The following is a 13,166-nucleotide window of genomic DNA, read 5'->3' as shown; positions in this document are numbered from 1 at the left end:
GCAGAGGGCCAGTGCAGGGCTTGGGGCAGCACTGAGACTGCAGCAGCTGTAGCTGTCCTCCTGTCCTCCAGGCTGCTGAAGGTGCTAGCCAGGACTCGAAGTGAAAGGGAGCTTTCACCAGAAAAGGTAGTGCAGGATTAGTTTGTCAGCACATGGTCACCCCCACGACCTCACCGCACTTACTGTCAGAGCAGAGAGGGAATCGCCTGCTTAGGAATACAATAAACACACCAGCCTGTCCCACAGTAGTGAGTCATTTTAAAGCTGGCTTTTGAATGAGTACTGCATCTCTGTCTCTGGAGACATTTACAAGCTCAGAGCTGACTAAATAAATTACCACCCCCCCCCAAGAAATAAAAAAAAGAGAAAAATTAGATTCTTGCCATGAGCCAGTTGCATCCTTTCCCACAAAGTGCAGAGTTGGTGCCAGAGTTGCTCTAAGGCTAGTAAGTATAGTCTCAGCCACTGCCCCATATCAGCCCCAGAAAAGGGCATCAGGCATGTGGTAAGAAGAGAAAAGGCAGGATAGAGAGAATCTCCTGGGAGATGCAAAACAAGCTCCCTGGATTGCTAGGACTAGTGGTGACACGCGCCAGACAAAGGACCTGCTACTCTATAAATGAGGCAGCCAGGATGAGCACTAGGCTGACTCCAGCAAGAGCGAGTTCTGCAGCCAGGCACTGCGAGAGCAGTTGGGAAGGAAAAATAGGAAACATCCGGTTTTGCTGTCCGTGTGCCTGCTGACCAGGTTTCAAGAGCCACAAGAACCCGTGACCAGAAAAGTAAGTGACAATGGCCTCTTCTCTTTACAGCGTTGCCTCCCCTCTTTTGGGCTTATCTTGCAACTTTCTTAGGAATGCCAAAGTTTCCTCTCCGAGCAGGGAATATCCTTAAAGGAAGGAATTTCTGCCATAGCATTTTAACATCCACTGGATTTTTATTTCTTATCATGGCACCTCTGAATCTTGTCACCAAAATGTTAAAAGTAAGGCACCTGATCTGACAAAGAGAATAGTTACAGAAAGGACCACTTACAGGTGGCTACATTTAATCAAACAAAGTAACCGTGTAGCCCTATTTTTGTGCCTGGACTTTTCAAATTCTTAGTATCCACAGTGACTCCGTGGATCAGACCTCATGCCAGGAGAAATTATTAATTGGTTTTACTACTTTTGAAAGAAATGTTGATGCTTAGATGTGGAGCAAACTAATGTGATTTTAAAATCACTGTTCCTACTATTCCTAGATTTTTTTACATCATAACTGTATAATTACACACTAGACAAACTCATTTATACCACTGCAAAGTACTGTAAATCAGAATTATTGCACTGGTGCAAAACGATTGCACAGAGCATCATAGACTCTCTGAGTTTAGAAATAAAACTTAACAGAATTCTCCAATGGTATTTGATATTTAAAACAAATTATTTGCAAAAGCATAGATAACCATGCATTCATTAAACTTTACTGCATGCTTATGCACTAGGCTATGTGGAAATCCTATGACAGTGTCAGCAGGTAAAGGTATAAAGAAATAGTTTTAAATTCCATTCCTCACATATTTAAAAATATCCCCACTACTTTATTGGTCATCTGTCATACAGCTGATGCATATGTAAAATATGTAGGCATTTCAATTTTGCTCAGTTCAATAGTTCACTTGAGAGGAAAAGCTTAGCAATTTTATTAATTTCACTTCTGCTGGTAAATATTAATAACTCTCAGATTTGTAAAAATACTTTTGAAACTGCCAATCTAGAACATGTTTAGATTTCCAGTGGTAGCCTTCTGCATAAAGCTGAATTTGCCTGAGAAAGTTAATAAACAATAAACCAAACATTTTTCTGAAGTAGCTGTCTCTATCCTTCCTGATTTCCATATAACAGTGTAGGATGATATTTGATTTTTAGAACCTTTTTCACCATACATTTCTATATAGTTTCCAAAAAAACCCCTAAAATAAATGCAGCTTTTTTTTACTGCCTGTTTATATAAATCATCAAAGTAGTTGTGAAAGAAGCAGCTGATCCAAGAAATTAAGTGAGTCAGCATACCAGGTAGGAGGCTTGGTGACTAAATGCAGGTGCCCACAAGACTGTGGCTAAGGCAGGAATGATCTTCATACTGATCTTTCTATCAGGCATAGCCCCACAGAGCAGCATGACATTTATGGGAAAACAGGACTATGGTCCTTGTCTTGCAGTGGTTTTTATCACACTTTTGGAAGTTACAATTTGCTGTGGTGGTTATGTTTCTCCATGCTTATGGTGACTTCTAGTCTTACACACAGCAGACCCAATTAATTCCTGGGGTGATGCCATGGTGGTCAGCAGACTGGTTTTAACCTGTGTTTGGTAGGAAGACAGGTCACCGGATGCCACTATCATGATGCTGTCAAACTTTCAGTTTTGCTTTTGCTGAAGTCACAGACGCATTTGCTATCAGCCTCAGAGCAGACCTGCATAAAATGCAAAAGCAAATATTCTCTGGGGGTTATATCCAAACAGCACAAGATCTACATTCCCCTCATGCAAATGTCCCTTACGGCACTGGATTTTCCCTTCTCTGCTCCTAACAACTCCCATAACAGCGTCAGCTGCTGCAGACCACTCTTTGCTGAGTTGTTAAGACATGCAGCATCTGGTCCTCCCTCCTTCTTTACATAACAGACTTTCAGTAAGGAGGATGTGGACTTTCCCACATATGCAGGCAAAGCAAGAAGTTAAAGCAAAAGGACGTGTTTCTGCTATTAACAGCTACCTCACTGCCTCATAGTGGCAGGTGCAGAGAGAGGTATACAGGAATGAGTACTGTAACGAGCTGGGAGCAAATATCTGTGTAGAACAGGGTTCTGCACACTGGGTCTGGAAAAAAATGAGTCCCGGAAGAACTCCTGGAAGACCACCAACCTGTTTTTCTTCTCTGTGTTAACCCCGAAGCACAGGGATAGTGTCTGTATGTAGTATTTGGGAAGTGAATTTGGCAGAGACTGTTTTTAAAGGAAACCCACTGGAACTGTAGTTCAGCCTTTGACACAAGAGGGCCTTACTGGAGAAGGGACCAGGAGGACAGAGAAGTACTTTACCATGAAAGACCCTCAGATCTTCTTGAACAGAAAATAACACAAATGCAAGTTTAGCAAATAAAGGCTAAACCTTCTGGCAGAGTGTTCCTTCCTCAGCTTTGCAAGCTGTCATATCCATGCCAATACACTAGACGTCTGTTTAGCAAAAGCTGTTGCAGCCCATGAGTGGGCTCTTTGTTTTGCACAGAGCTGTGGTATAGACTTTACTGCAAAGGAACATAAAAAGCATTGACAAGAGGGGACCCACAGGAAAAAAACAAAACCACTCCCATGTGCAGAGTAAACCTCTTCATGACTATTGGTAAGTTCTTAACGACATATTTTCTGCTCTCCCAAATGCCTGCTGGGTGGTAGTCCATTGCTTTACAGACCTACCTTTCCTGAGACAGCCTTAGGGAACACGATGCCAGGGTGTCCAGGTTATGAAGTCTGCAGGCTAGGCTGATTTTTCAGAAAGTTGTGAGCTCTCTCCCCCACTGAAGATACTGCACCCTCTAGGAAGGCATTCGGATAACAAAGCTAAGCAACCCAGAGGCAACACTGGGTCAGGTGAAAAACTTGCCTTTTGAAACTGTGATCACATATAGACCAGTATCCCCAAACATGAAGGCTGACTTAAGCTTAAGACTTTTGCACAGTTGCTTTTGAAGACTCCAGCAATTTCCTTTTTCTAAAGGTTCAATGAGAGCACAGTGTAGCTGTGTTTCTGTAAATGCTGCTCTTAGACAGGAGGGCTCCCAGAAGTAGACATTCCACTATGTACGTTTTGTCCCAGATTTACAGACTCTAAAAAAGGTAAATCACTCTGTCAGTGCTGACTGGTTTTTACAGCATTTTTGCTGCTCTGCTGTACTTTGTATTGTGGCATGATTGTCAGATAACACTCCCAACAGAGGCATGAGGCAGTGAAGGAGCCCTTGTTTACTCCTGAAGTAACTCCTCTTCCCACATCTTATTTGAAACAAAATGAAGTTCACTGCTGGTGTTAGGAATTGCCCTGCGAGAACTTGTCTTTCATTACACAAACACAGCACCTACCAATGCCGAGCAAGGCTGGGCCACTGTGTGCTGGTGGCTGCTCTAACACACACACACAAAAATGCTTTCTTTCCTTTCCACAAACCTGGCAGCTGAGACAGACTAATTACAGGCAGCAGGGACACAGAGATGCAGGAAAGGAAAAAAAAAAGGAATTTGCCTGAGGCAAAGGAACAGCAGAATGAGGACAGAAGTTCAATTCCCTGATTGCCAGCCCAGTGTTTGTTTGGCTGACTGCACTGTGCTCTCTCTCTGTGTCCTTGTTGACCAGTCTACCTGTGGGATTTCAGGTGGGAGGCACTTGGGGAGGGGTATAGTGCCGAGATAAGGGGAGGCAGCGATGGAGAGAGGGGGCTGAGGAAAGCCGGGAGGTGTACTTAGAGGTGCGCTGCTCCTTTTCCAAGCTGTGAAGCTGCAATGCATTGTCTCCTCTCCTCTTCCTTCCCCTCCCAACCCAAAGGAAGACCTTGCAATCCAAGCAGCCATGCGGCAAACAGAGCATGGTTCAGCTGCAAAGAGTTTGAGCTTATTCCTTGTAGAGGGTGAGGAAAAAAAGTCATGCGTTATGGATAGGCAGTGTAATGTCTTGTGACAGCCATGCTCAATCTTCCCCTCTGCACAGAGCTGAGTCCCATGCTCCAAGGCTTGTATGAAACTGAAGAAGGAAACAATGAGCTTCCTCCTTCTCCTCTTCTCCAGATCACACTGATGCAAAGTGAACAAAACACAGCAGCAAGGAGTGATAGCTGGGGAATCTTTGCTCCCTTGGGTAGGTCAGGCTCACAAGCACCTGCCTGATACAGCAAACAGGCACCATCTGCTCTTCTGTTGCCATTTACTTAAGGGCTGAGGGGACTTCACAAAATCCAATGCAATGTGTTAAATAAATAACCAATTTTAGCAGGCGCTGGGTTTCCCCTATGGAGTAACGGTGTGGCACTGCAGGTTTCCTAGAAGCACTCCAATTCTTGCTGGCAGCAGGCATCTGCTGTCTGATTAAGATTTGCTGGAGTAGGTCTCCAGTGGCCAGTTTCAACATGGATTTAACTTCACTGAGGTCAAAGGTATAACTTGAGGGAGGAACTTTCTCATCCAAGATCTTTATTTAATAGCAACCCACTAATTATGACGGAGTGCTGGGCTCCTGGCGAGTCCCCTGCCAGCCCAAAGACATTAACTGCTGGCTCAGGGGCCATTTGCCAGGGAATGCCCTAGCAGAGATGGTGTTTTGTGCCTAAACTGCTCTGCTGCTGCTGCCTGAATTGCCTGAATGGCTTTTGCATAGAGAGGCTGTGAGAACTGCTGCTACCGAGGGAGAGATCTTCATCTTTTCTATTGTTTAGTCTTTTGTCTGGTGACACTTGCTGCTGCATTAATGACAGCCAGTATTCCACACACACCCCACACCCCACCTTATTTTTATATTTTCCAGAGAGGTAGGCAGGGGACTGGAAAGAGCTTCAGTTATCTGTTTGGTAGGTGGTGGTGTTTTGTTTTTTCTCTTTCTGGCTGTTGGAGCAGATTCACTGCCGGGCTGAGATTTCTTTGCACAGTTCTCTTTACACACTGCAGATGTGGATCTTAGCTCATGAAACTGCACTTACCTACTACCTCTGGACATGTCTTCTTGATCTGAGTTAAATCCTGTCCTCAGTGGCAACATTTTGCCCTTCAAAGTAATTCACCCAGTGAAAATGGTGTAACCTTCCAGATTTACCTTCCTAAGAGCAGAATTAATCCTCTTGAATTTAAGCTGCTGTCTTCCTGAGTTTCTTTATTGTCAGCTAAATGTGGGGCTGTTAACCTGTGGTTAGGGAAGGTGACCAGAAAGCACAGAATCCAGGCTTGCAGGTTAATGCAATTTGTCTGTCCATGATACGTACAAACAGGTGATTTCTGCACAAATTTAAAAGGGACCAGTGGGATATAAGCCGCATGCAGCCACTAGACAATATATATTTTATACAGTGCACCAGAGAAAGCTAAAGAATACATTACTCAGATGTGCAACATTAGCGAAGACCTGAAGCTGCGAGTAATATCGTACTGAAAGCCAAGCTTGGTGGGGAGGCCTGGAGAGAAGGAGGGAAGAGGAGGAATGGAATGAGACAAAAGGAATGGAAATCAGATCCCTTGTAGTAAACTGGCTGCATTTTACACTGGAAGGTGCTGTGGTTACAGAGAACTCGAGGGATGTGTAGGGGACCATACAAGAAAAGAAGCTGTGCTGAAACATTACAATTACTGCAGAATTGGACCACGCTTGTTTTTCTCTTAGGTTTCTAGCTGAAACTCTGAGCACAACAACAGGAAACCTGCACCAGTAAAGGGAAAAAGGAGAGAGGAATTTAAGATGGAGAGGTGTACAGAGGTAGATTACACCTGAAATGAAGCTTTCTGTAGAGCTATTAGTGCAAGAGGAGGCACTGGGGGAGGGAAAGAGCCACTGTTTGCTGATCTTGAATAAATCTCAGAAATACAAACACACATTTTTAAAGTGTAAAGCAGGAGCTGGCCTCACAAAGGCATCTGTTTGCTTACAAGTCTTGTGACCATAGACATAGTATTGTCTTTTGCAAAGGCAAGAGAAGAGAGACAAAGAAAGTGTGGTGTGAATGAGTAGGCTGGGGTTATTTTTCCACTAATAACACTGCTAACAGGACAAGATGACATGTTCACAGCACCAGGGCCGGATGTTAACCTGCTTTGCTGGAGTGCTGTGCTGGGGACTGTCTGCAGCAGGGGAGCAGACCCTCTGTTGGTATTTGTAGCTGAGATATAAACAGTCATCCAGCAAACCCAGACCCACATACCAGAATTACAGTGCAGAGACTGAAAGGCCTGGCAAAATATAATCCGCCCAACCCATTAGAAGAAATAAGGAAGCCCAAATAACTTTCCCTATGCTATAAAAAATAATTGCCTTTGTACAGTTAAATTTGTCTTAAAAAAACCCCAAACAACCCACACACCAAAAACAGGAGAGAGAGAGGGAGAGGGAGAGAGAGGAAGAGAGAGAGAGAAGCAGGTGGCATTCTGAATTTCACATGGAACCAAGCAGCTGCTTGGAAGCATAAAACTGTAAAGGCAAAAGTTTTGCCTTGGGGAGCGAATGTGCTGCCGTACAGAGGAGCACTGGAAGACAGTGTTTAAAATCTGTACCACTGATACAGCAGCATTCTTGCCAAAAAGGTACATGCTAGCTGTTTCACATAGGTGCAAAGTACCAAGTAGATTTGTTCCCATAGCAAAAGCCAAAAGTAATACATGGAGTAGGAGAATAGCAAAAAAAGAAAAAGAGAGATACAATCCCTATTCGGATCAAGCAATGGGTCTCAATTTAACTCTACAAAAAAAATGAGAAACTCTCAGGAACCTGAAATATGAGGGTTTCCTTTTTAAATGAGCATCTCAGGAAGCAAGGACGTTTTGATGAGACAATTTTCTTGTCCCCTAAAGGCAGAGTAGACAACTGGGCCTGACAGTAATTTCAGACTTCTACCAAAATAGAAATGTGTTAGCTCTGTAAAGGCTATGGCCAAGAGGAGCCTGCAAGGTATGGGTGGCATGAGCATAGCCATGTATAGTATGCATGGGCGCATCTGTATTAGCTGCGTCTCTGACCGAGGTCTCTGAACACGGTTCTGACATAATTTACAATGCTGTAACTGTGTTTCCCTGGTGATTTGTAATCAGTGCTGGGCTGGGACTTGAAGGAGCTAGGAGGGAACTTCTCTGTCTGCCAGTCATGTCTTGTCTCCCTGCCAGTGCACCCCAATTAACTTCTGAGTCACAGTGGGATTCCCTTATTCACTCAGACTATTACTACATACTTTGGTGAACCCCGAGTGTCTTGCATGATATGAGGCTGCTTCACATGGACATGGGATCACAGCTGGGCTGTGACGCCAAAGTTTCCTCTTTCTGAGGGTGAAGGGTGCTATCCCCCCTGCTCCCCAGTCTCCTGTGGGACTGCTCTAAGGATGTGTTTGCCAATGAATATAAAAAGCTGAGGTTCTCACATGCATAAGAGGGTAAGTGGAAACATTTGTCCTTTAGTCTCTTGGCTGCGGATAATTTTTCCCCGCTCCAACTGTCTGTGTGCCATTGGCATAATGAACAGCTTCAGAAATGGAGAAGTGAATATCTCCCGCAGGGCTGTGGGAAAGAAGGGAAGATTCTTTCCAGTGGCGGTGGGAGCAGGGTTAAGGCAATCCCAAGATCTTTTGACAACCTTTCTGGCAAATGTAATTTTAAATTACTGTGTGCCCCTTGTACAGCATTCTTCTATTGCCAGCTCTGCTCTGGACACTGGGTTCCCTTTGCTGGTCAGCTCTGTGAGGCAGGGTGGACAGGTAACACCTATGTAGACCTTTTGGCTGGCATGCCTGCATGTTTTGTAGGAATCGTACTTTCCTTCTGCAGCCTGCACTCATGGCACTTGTGGCTTAGTTTTGGCAGCTCTCAGAGGCTAAAGCAGAAACCTGAATGGATCAGACTGCAGACTCTCTGCCACCAGCAGTGAGCAGTCAGTGTGGGCTGGGCAGGGAACCAGACTGTTGCTTCCCTGGAGAAGTCTCCTGTAATAACCATAATCACACGTGTCTGTAGTGTTGGCTGTCTGCTCACTGAAGGCCCATGATGAAAGTCCACCTGGCTTAGCTCCAGCCATGAGTCACCAAGCTTGGGCCAGCTGGAAGCAGCCCCCAAGAAGGTGAGAATTAGGGTTGGGAAAGCATGGATGTGTTCTGCCCTGGGCCTGCCTCCCTACCTTCCCCCCTAAAAAGTGTCTGGGTGTCCCTCATGCTGCCCAGTGGGACAACTAATGCCTTGGCTATTGGGAATTCTGCTGCAGGGGAACTCCCAGGAGCCTGGAGAAGCTGGGTGTGTAGCAGCACCACATGGTTGTATGAGGAAATTAAACTCCATTTACTCCTTTGTGAAGTCCTTACTGGACTCTGGCATCTGGTTGCAGCTGCAATAATTAAGAAAGATCATGATAATGAATGGGAACATGACATTAGGGATTAGGATCAGGATGTCTGTGCAGGACATGCAGGATAAGGGCATCAGCCACAGAGGGCAAAAATTATAGCACCACCACTGTGTGCTCACCACTGGCCCAGAGGTTACAGTGCCCCCATAGCAGCAGTCTGCGTGAAAGCCAGGGGTATTAAGCATTCACTCACCATTGCCTTTGCTTTGTAGCACCTTGAGAATGACAAGGAAGATCTTCACCAACACCAGGGAGCGATGGAGGCAGCAAAATGTCAACAGCGCCTTTGCCAAGCTGAGGAAACTCATCCCCACCCACCCGCCAGACAAAAAACTGAGCAAGAATGAGACACTCCGGTTAGCTATGAGATACATAAACTTCCTCGTCAAGGTCCTGGGGGAGCCAGGCCTGCAGCAGACGGCAGTGGTGGCACGGGGCAGCATCCTGGGGTTCTTCCAGCAAGGCCCATGCTTGCAAAGCATGGAGGAGCTGACACTGATTGAAAACTGTGGTGTGTCCTCTCCTGGCATGAGCAGCAATATAGTAGAGTGTTGGTCAGAGACATCATCTCCCTAGCAGACAATGAGACATGCAGTCTTGGTGTTAGTCTGATAGACCCTCTCTTTTTGCAAAATCTGTGGGTTGCTCCTCTATGTATTGTGATTATTTACTTATATTTATTACTGGTTTATTTGGTATGCATTTTTATTTAATAGGAAAGGAAATCCTTGGTCAGCCAACAACCTGGAAGACCAGACAGAGAACTTGCAGCCCCTGGGAACTGGGAATGACTCACTGCTGTCACAGCAGAGTGCAAGCCAGAAGGGCCTTCTGCCCTGATCTCCTCCATAAATCACGCCATAGAAATTCATCCAGTGTTTCTGGTAGGGAAAGAGATTGTTCTCCCATGCTATTTCAAGGAAACACTACTGAGCTTAAGAATGATGACTGCACCACAAATTTGTCCAAGACAGACATCTGGCCTCAGTAGTGAAAGATTTGGAGACGTGTGATATTTGCCACAGTCCTCCCCTAGTGGTTCCAGAGGCTAACTGCACTCACTCTTGAGCTTGTAAATCTTATTCCCGGCTTGATTCTTTTTTTTGAAAATACAAGTCCTAGCCCTTGAAGCTGGCTACATCTTTCTCCATCAGACTGGAGGGATCCCTAGTGTCAGAGCAAACTGCATTAAACAAACTTGAACATTAGGTTAAAGCAGAAATGCTAATTTAAAATAAAAGAAGACATAGGCATAGATGAGTTTCAGTGTGTTCAGTAGGCAGAGCAAACCTCCTCTGTAGCAGTCACAGTGTGCATGTAAAAGAAGCTGTTCAGCTACCCTCCAGCAGCCTTAAAAGCCCATCAAACAAGTTGGTGGCTAAATGTCTTTGCCCTTCAACTGCTGCAGTAATGGGGAAGGACTTGTTTTGGGAGGGAGGTGCCAGGAGAAAAGCCTCCATGATGCACTGTGAAAACCTTCATGGAAGTGCCAGTGAGCAGTGCCCATTCCTGTGCCAGGGTGCAGAAGCAGCTGGAGCATGTCAGGGCCTGGCAGAAGGTGCTGGGCATGCACTATGGGTGCACCATGGTGCCCCTTCAGCACAGCGCTGTGTATCATGGGTCTTGGGAATTGAGTTCCTGAACCAGCCCTGCTTTTGCTGCCATGGGAGGCAGAACCAAGCTGCACACATCCTTGCTGTCACCTGTAAGACCCTGGTGCTGTGATGCTAGGCTGTGTGAAGTTGGATTGATATCTGCCTCAAGTGGGGTACCAAGACCATGGTCAAGACTAGGGGCATGCTGCCTGTGTATGCTGACTGCCTTTAAACTCCCCGCTTTCAAGTGCTGTAGTTGAGGTTCCTCCATCTGGACACTGTTTCAAATGGGCTGATGGAGCAACAACAAAGAAATTGGTGTAAATGTCTTCCCATTTGATTCAGTGGGCCAGTTCCCTGTAAGCAATGCCAACCACCATGCTGTAGGTGTTTAGATGATAAGGAGGATGAAAAGAGTTTTCATGAAGGTGGGTTGTTGCCCACAAATCAATTTAATTTCCTGATTGAGTTATAACCTGTGCCAGCGGAGGTCTGGACTGCTCATGCAAGTTATAAAGCTGCCTAGAGCAACAGAAAAAATGACACCAGGTTTAAGTAGAACTGCTTCCTCATCAGATCCTGATCCCACTGACACAGGTCCTTTTGACTTCCATGTGGACCGAGGTACATGTCAATGCTTAGAAAAGACAACTATTCACCACTGGTGAAGAAATGGAGCTCCCATGTGCCAAGGCATGTCCCTGAGCTGTTTCTGTTTATTCATGAGACAATAAGCTTCCCTCAGGAAGCAGAGATAGAGTTTGTGCATGTAACACGTACAGGCTTTCTGCATGAAGGGATTTGGCACCCAAAGCTGAGCTGCCTTTTAAAGCCTCACCAACTACCAGGTGCACCAAAGAAGCCAGGGCTGGCTCCTGCTGAGCACGTACTGGGCTGTCCTGTGCATTGACAAAGACCAAGGTCAGACAGGAGCACATCTTACCCCATCCAGGGCTGGTGCTGTAAGGTACAGGCACGCCAGTGAACAGAGTTTGACCAAAAGGGAAAAAAAAAAAAAAATTAAAGGGTTCATGGTGATTTCATTTTTTTTCCGAACACTGCTAATCTTCAGTTTGCTTATTACTGCTTTTCTGAGCTGTCAGAGCTGAGGACTGCACTGGAGACCAGCTCAGCGGAAACACACCAAGACTTTTGCATGGTTCGTGGAATCAGTACTGCTTTCTCCCTGCTTCTGCCCCCTTTAATGTTACTGAATGGAGTCACAGTCTCTTCTGCACAGTGCTTCAAAGGTAATGAGCCAAGTCCTCCTCCTAGATTTCTGTTGACTTGCTGGGAGTTACAGCAGGATAAATTAGTCCAAGTAAATCAGAGCACTTACTGGTAAAGTGTGGTGGTGCTATTTTTTCTATCAGCCACTTGCTATCCTAGGAAACATGTCACCAAGGCAAGACAAAACATTTTGTGAGCAGAGTTATTGTCCAGGGAATGGGTAAGAAAACCTGGCAATTTTGTAATGTAACATGCTTGTTATATTTTCTACCCTAAAAAGCTTCTCTTCTTGTTACTGCTTTGGTTCATATCAGCACTTTCTTTGTTCTCCTTTCCATTTAGGATCTCCCTACTCTCATGTTCAGCATGTATTTCACTAGATCTATCTACCAAAGACTCTACTTTTTCTTCCAAGTTTCCTCTTCGTATTTTGTGGATTTCTTATCTGTATGGTCATGAACAAATATGGTGTAACTGACCACATTTTGTGCTATGTGATGTTATTTAACATCTAATATATTAAAAATAAATTATTTAAGCAATAAATCTTTGTCTTTTTAAACTTCTATAAAATTTCATTTTACATTTGCATGCCATTTGGTAGAGGATACGAAAAACATTACAATGTAATTTCCAGTAATTGGTCTACTGTTCAGCATTTACGCCCGAGTCTTGATGTTAGAAACAACATTATCAGATGATGAAGAATGACAGGAATTCTTTGTTTATTACAATTTCTTACACTTTTTGGTTGAATTGTATTTTAATCTACATGCTAAGAAGATTTTGACCAGCTCTTGAAAAAGTAAATAAAATTTCATTGTGCAACACTGTTGTGTTTGTCTTCCAAATATTCACAATTCAAAAGATTTTAACCAACTCCATTTTAAAAAGCAAAAGTCACCCTAAAGAATTAATTTGGACTCTGATTTGAGTCTATCGTTATGTGGAGATGTTCACATAGGCATAGCCTACATATTCAGACTGATGTCCAGGTTCAGATGTGAAAACTCATCCAAAGTTGAGGGGAGCTTAGGATGTAAAGCTGTTCTTTCGGGCTAACACCTAGTGAGAACAATCTAATCTCCAATTGAATATGAGGCGGGGAGTGGGAGAAGAAGCACTAGGATGACAGATGCAGAAGTTGTGAGGAAAAAGATGGGAAATTACTGGGACACAGGGCCAGTTTCAGTTTCATGCTTAACTGTATGTCTCAGAG

General features: G+C 44.6%; 1 protein-coding gene across 3 annotated transcripts; it reads left to right on the top strand.

The window, feature by feature from the left end:
• Positions 1-627: 627 nt before the first annotated feature.
• Positions 628-12,879, top strand: TAL2 (TAL bHLH transcription factor 2). 3 transcript variants are annotated; one of them, XM_009912788.2, is made up of 2 exons: positions 628-782; positions 9,335-12,878. In XM_009912788.2, exon 2 carries the CDS (start codon positions 9,345-9,347, stop codon positions 9,696-9,698), a length of 354 nt encoding a protein of 117 aa, XP_009911090.1. In that variant the 5' UTR covers positions 628-782; positions 9,335-9,344; the 3' UTR covers positions 9,699-12,878. The 3 variants fall into 3 exon arrangements, with proteins under 3 accessions (XP_009911090.1, XP_069632158.1, XP_069632157.1); XM_069776057.1 differs by lacking the exon at positions 628-782 and adding an exon at positions 7,958-8,160 and having other exon boundaries at positions 9,335-12,879; XM_069776056.1 differs by lacking the exon at positions 628-782 and adding an exon at positions 8,532-8,840 and having other exon boundaries at positions 9,335-12,879.
• The last annotated feature ends 287 nt before the right edge of the window (positions 12,880-13,166 follow it).

The sequence above is a fragment of the Haliaeetus albicilla genome, chromosome Z (genome assembly GCF_947461875.1).
Source record: "Haliaeetus albicilla chromosome Z, bHalAlb1.1, whole genome shotgun sequence".
Classification (NCBI taxonomy): Eukaryota; Metazoa; Chordata; class Aves; order Accipitriformes; family Accipitridae; genus Haliaeetus; species Haliaeetus albicilla.
This window is presented reverse-complemented; position numbering and strand designations above follow the sequence as displayed.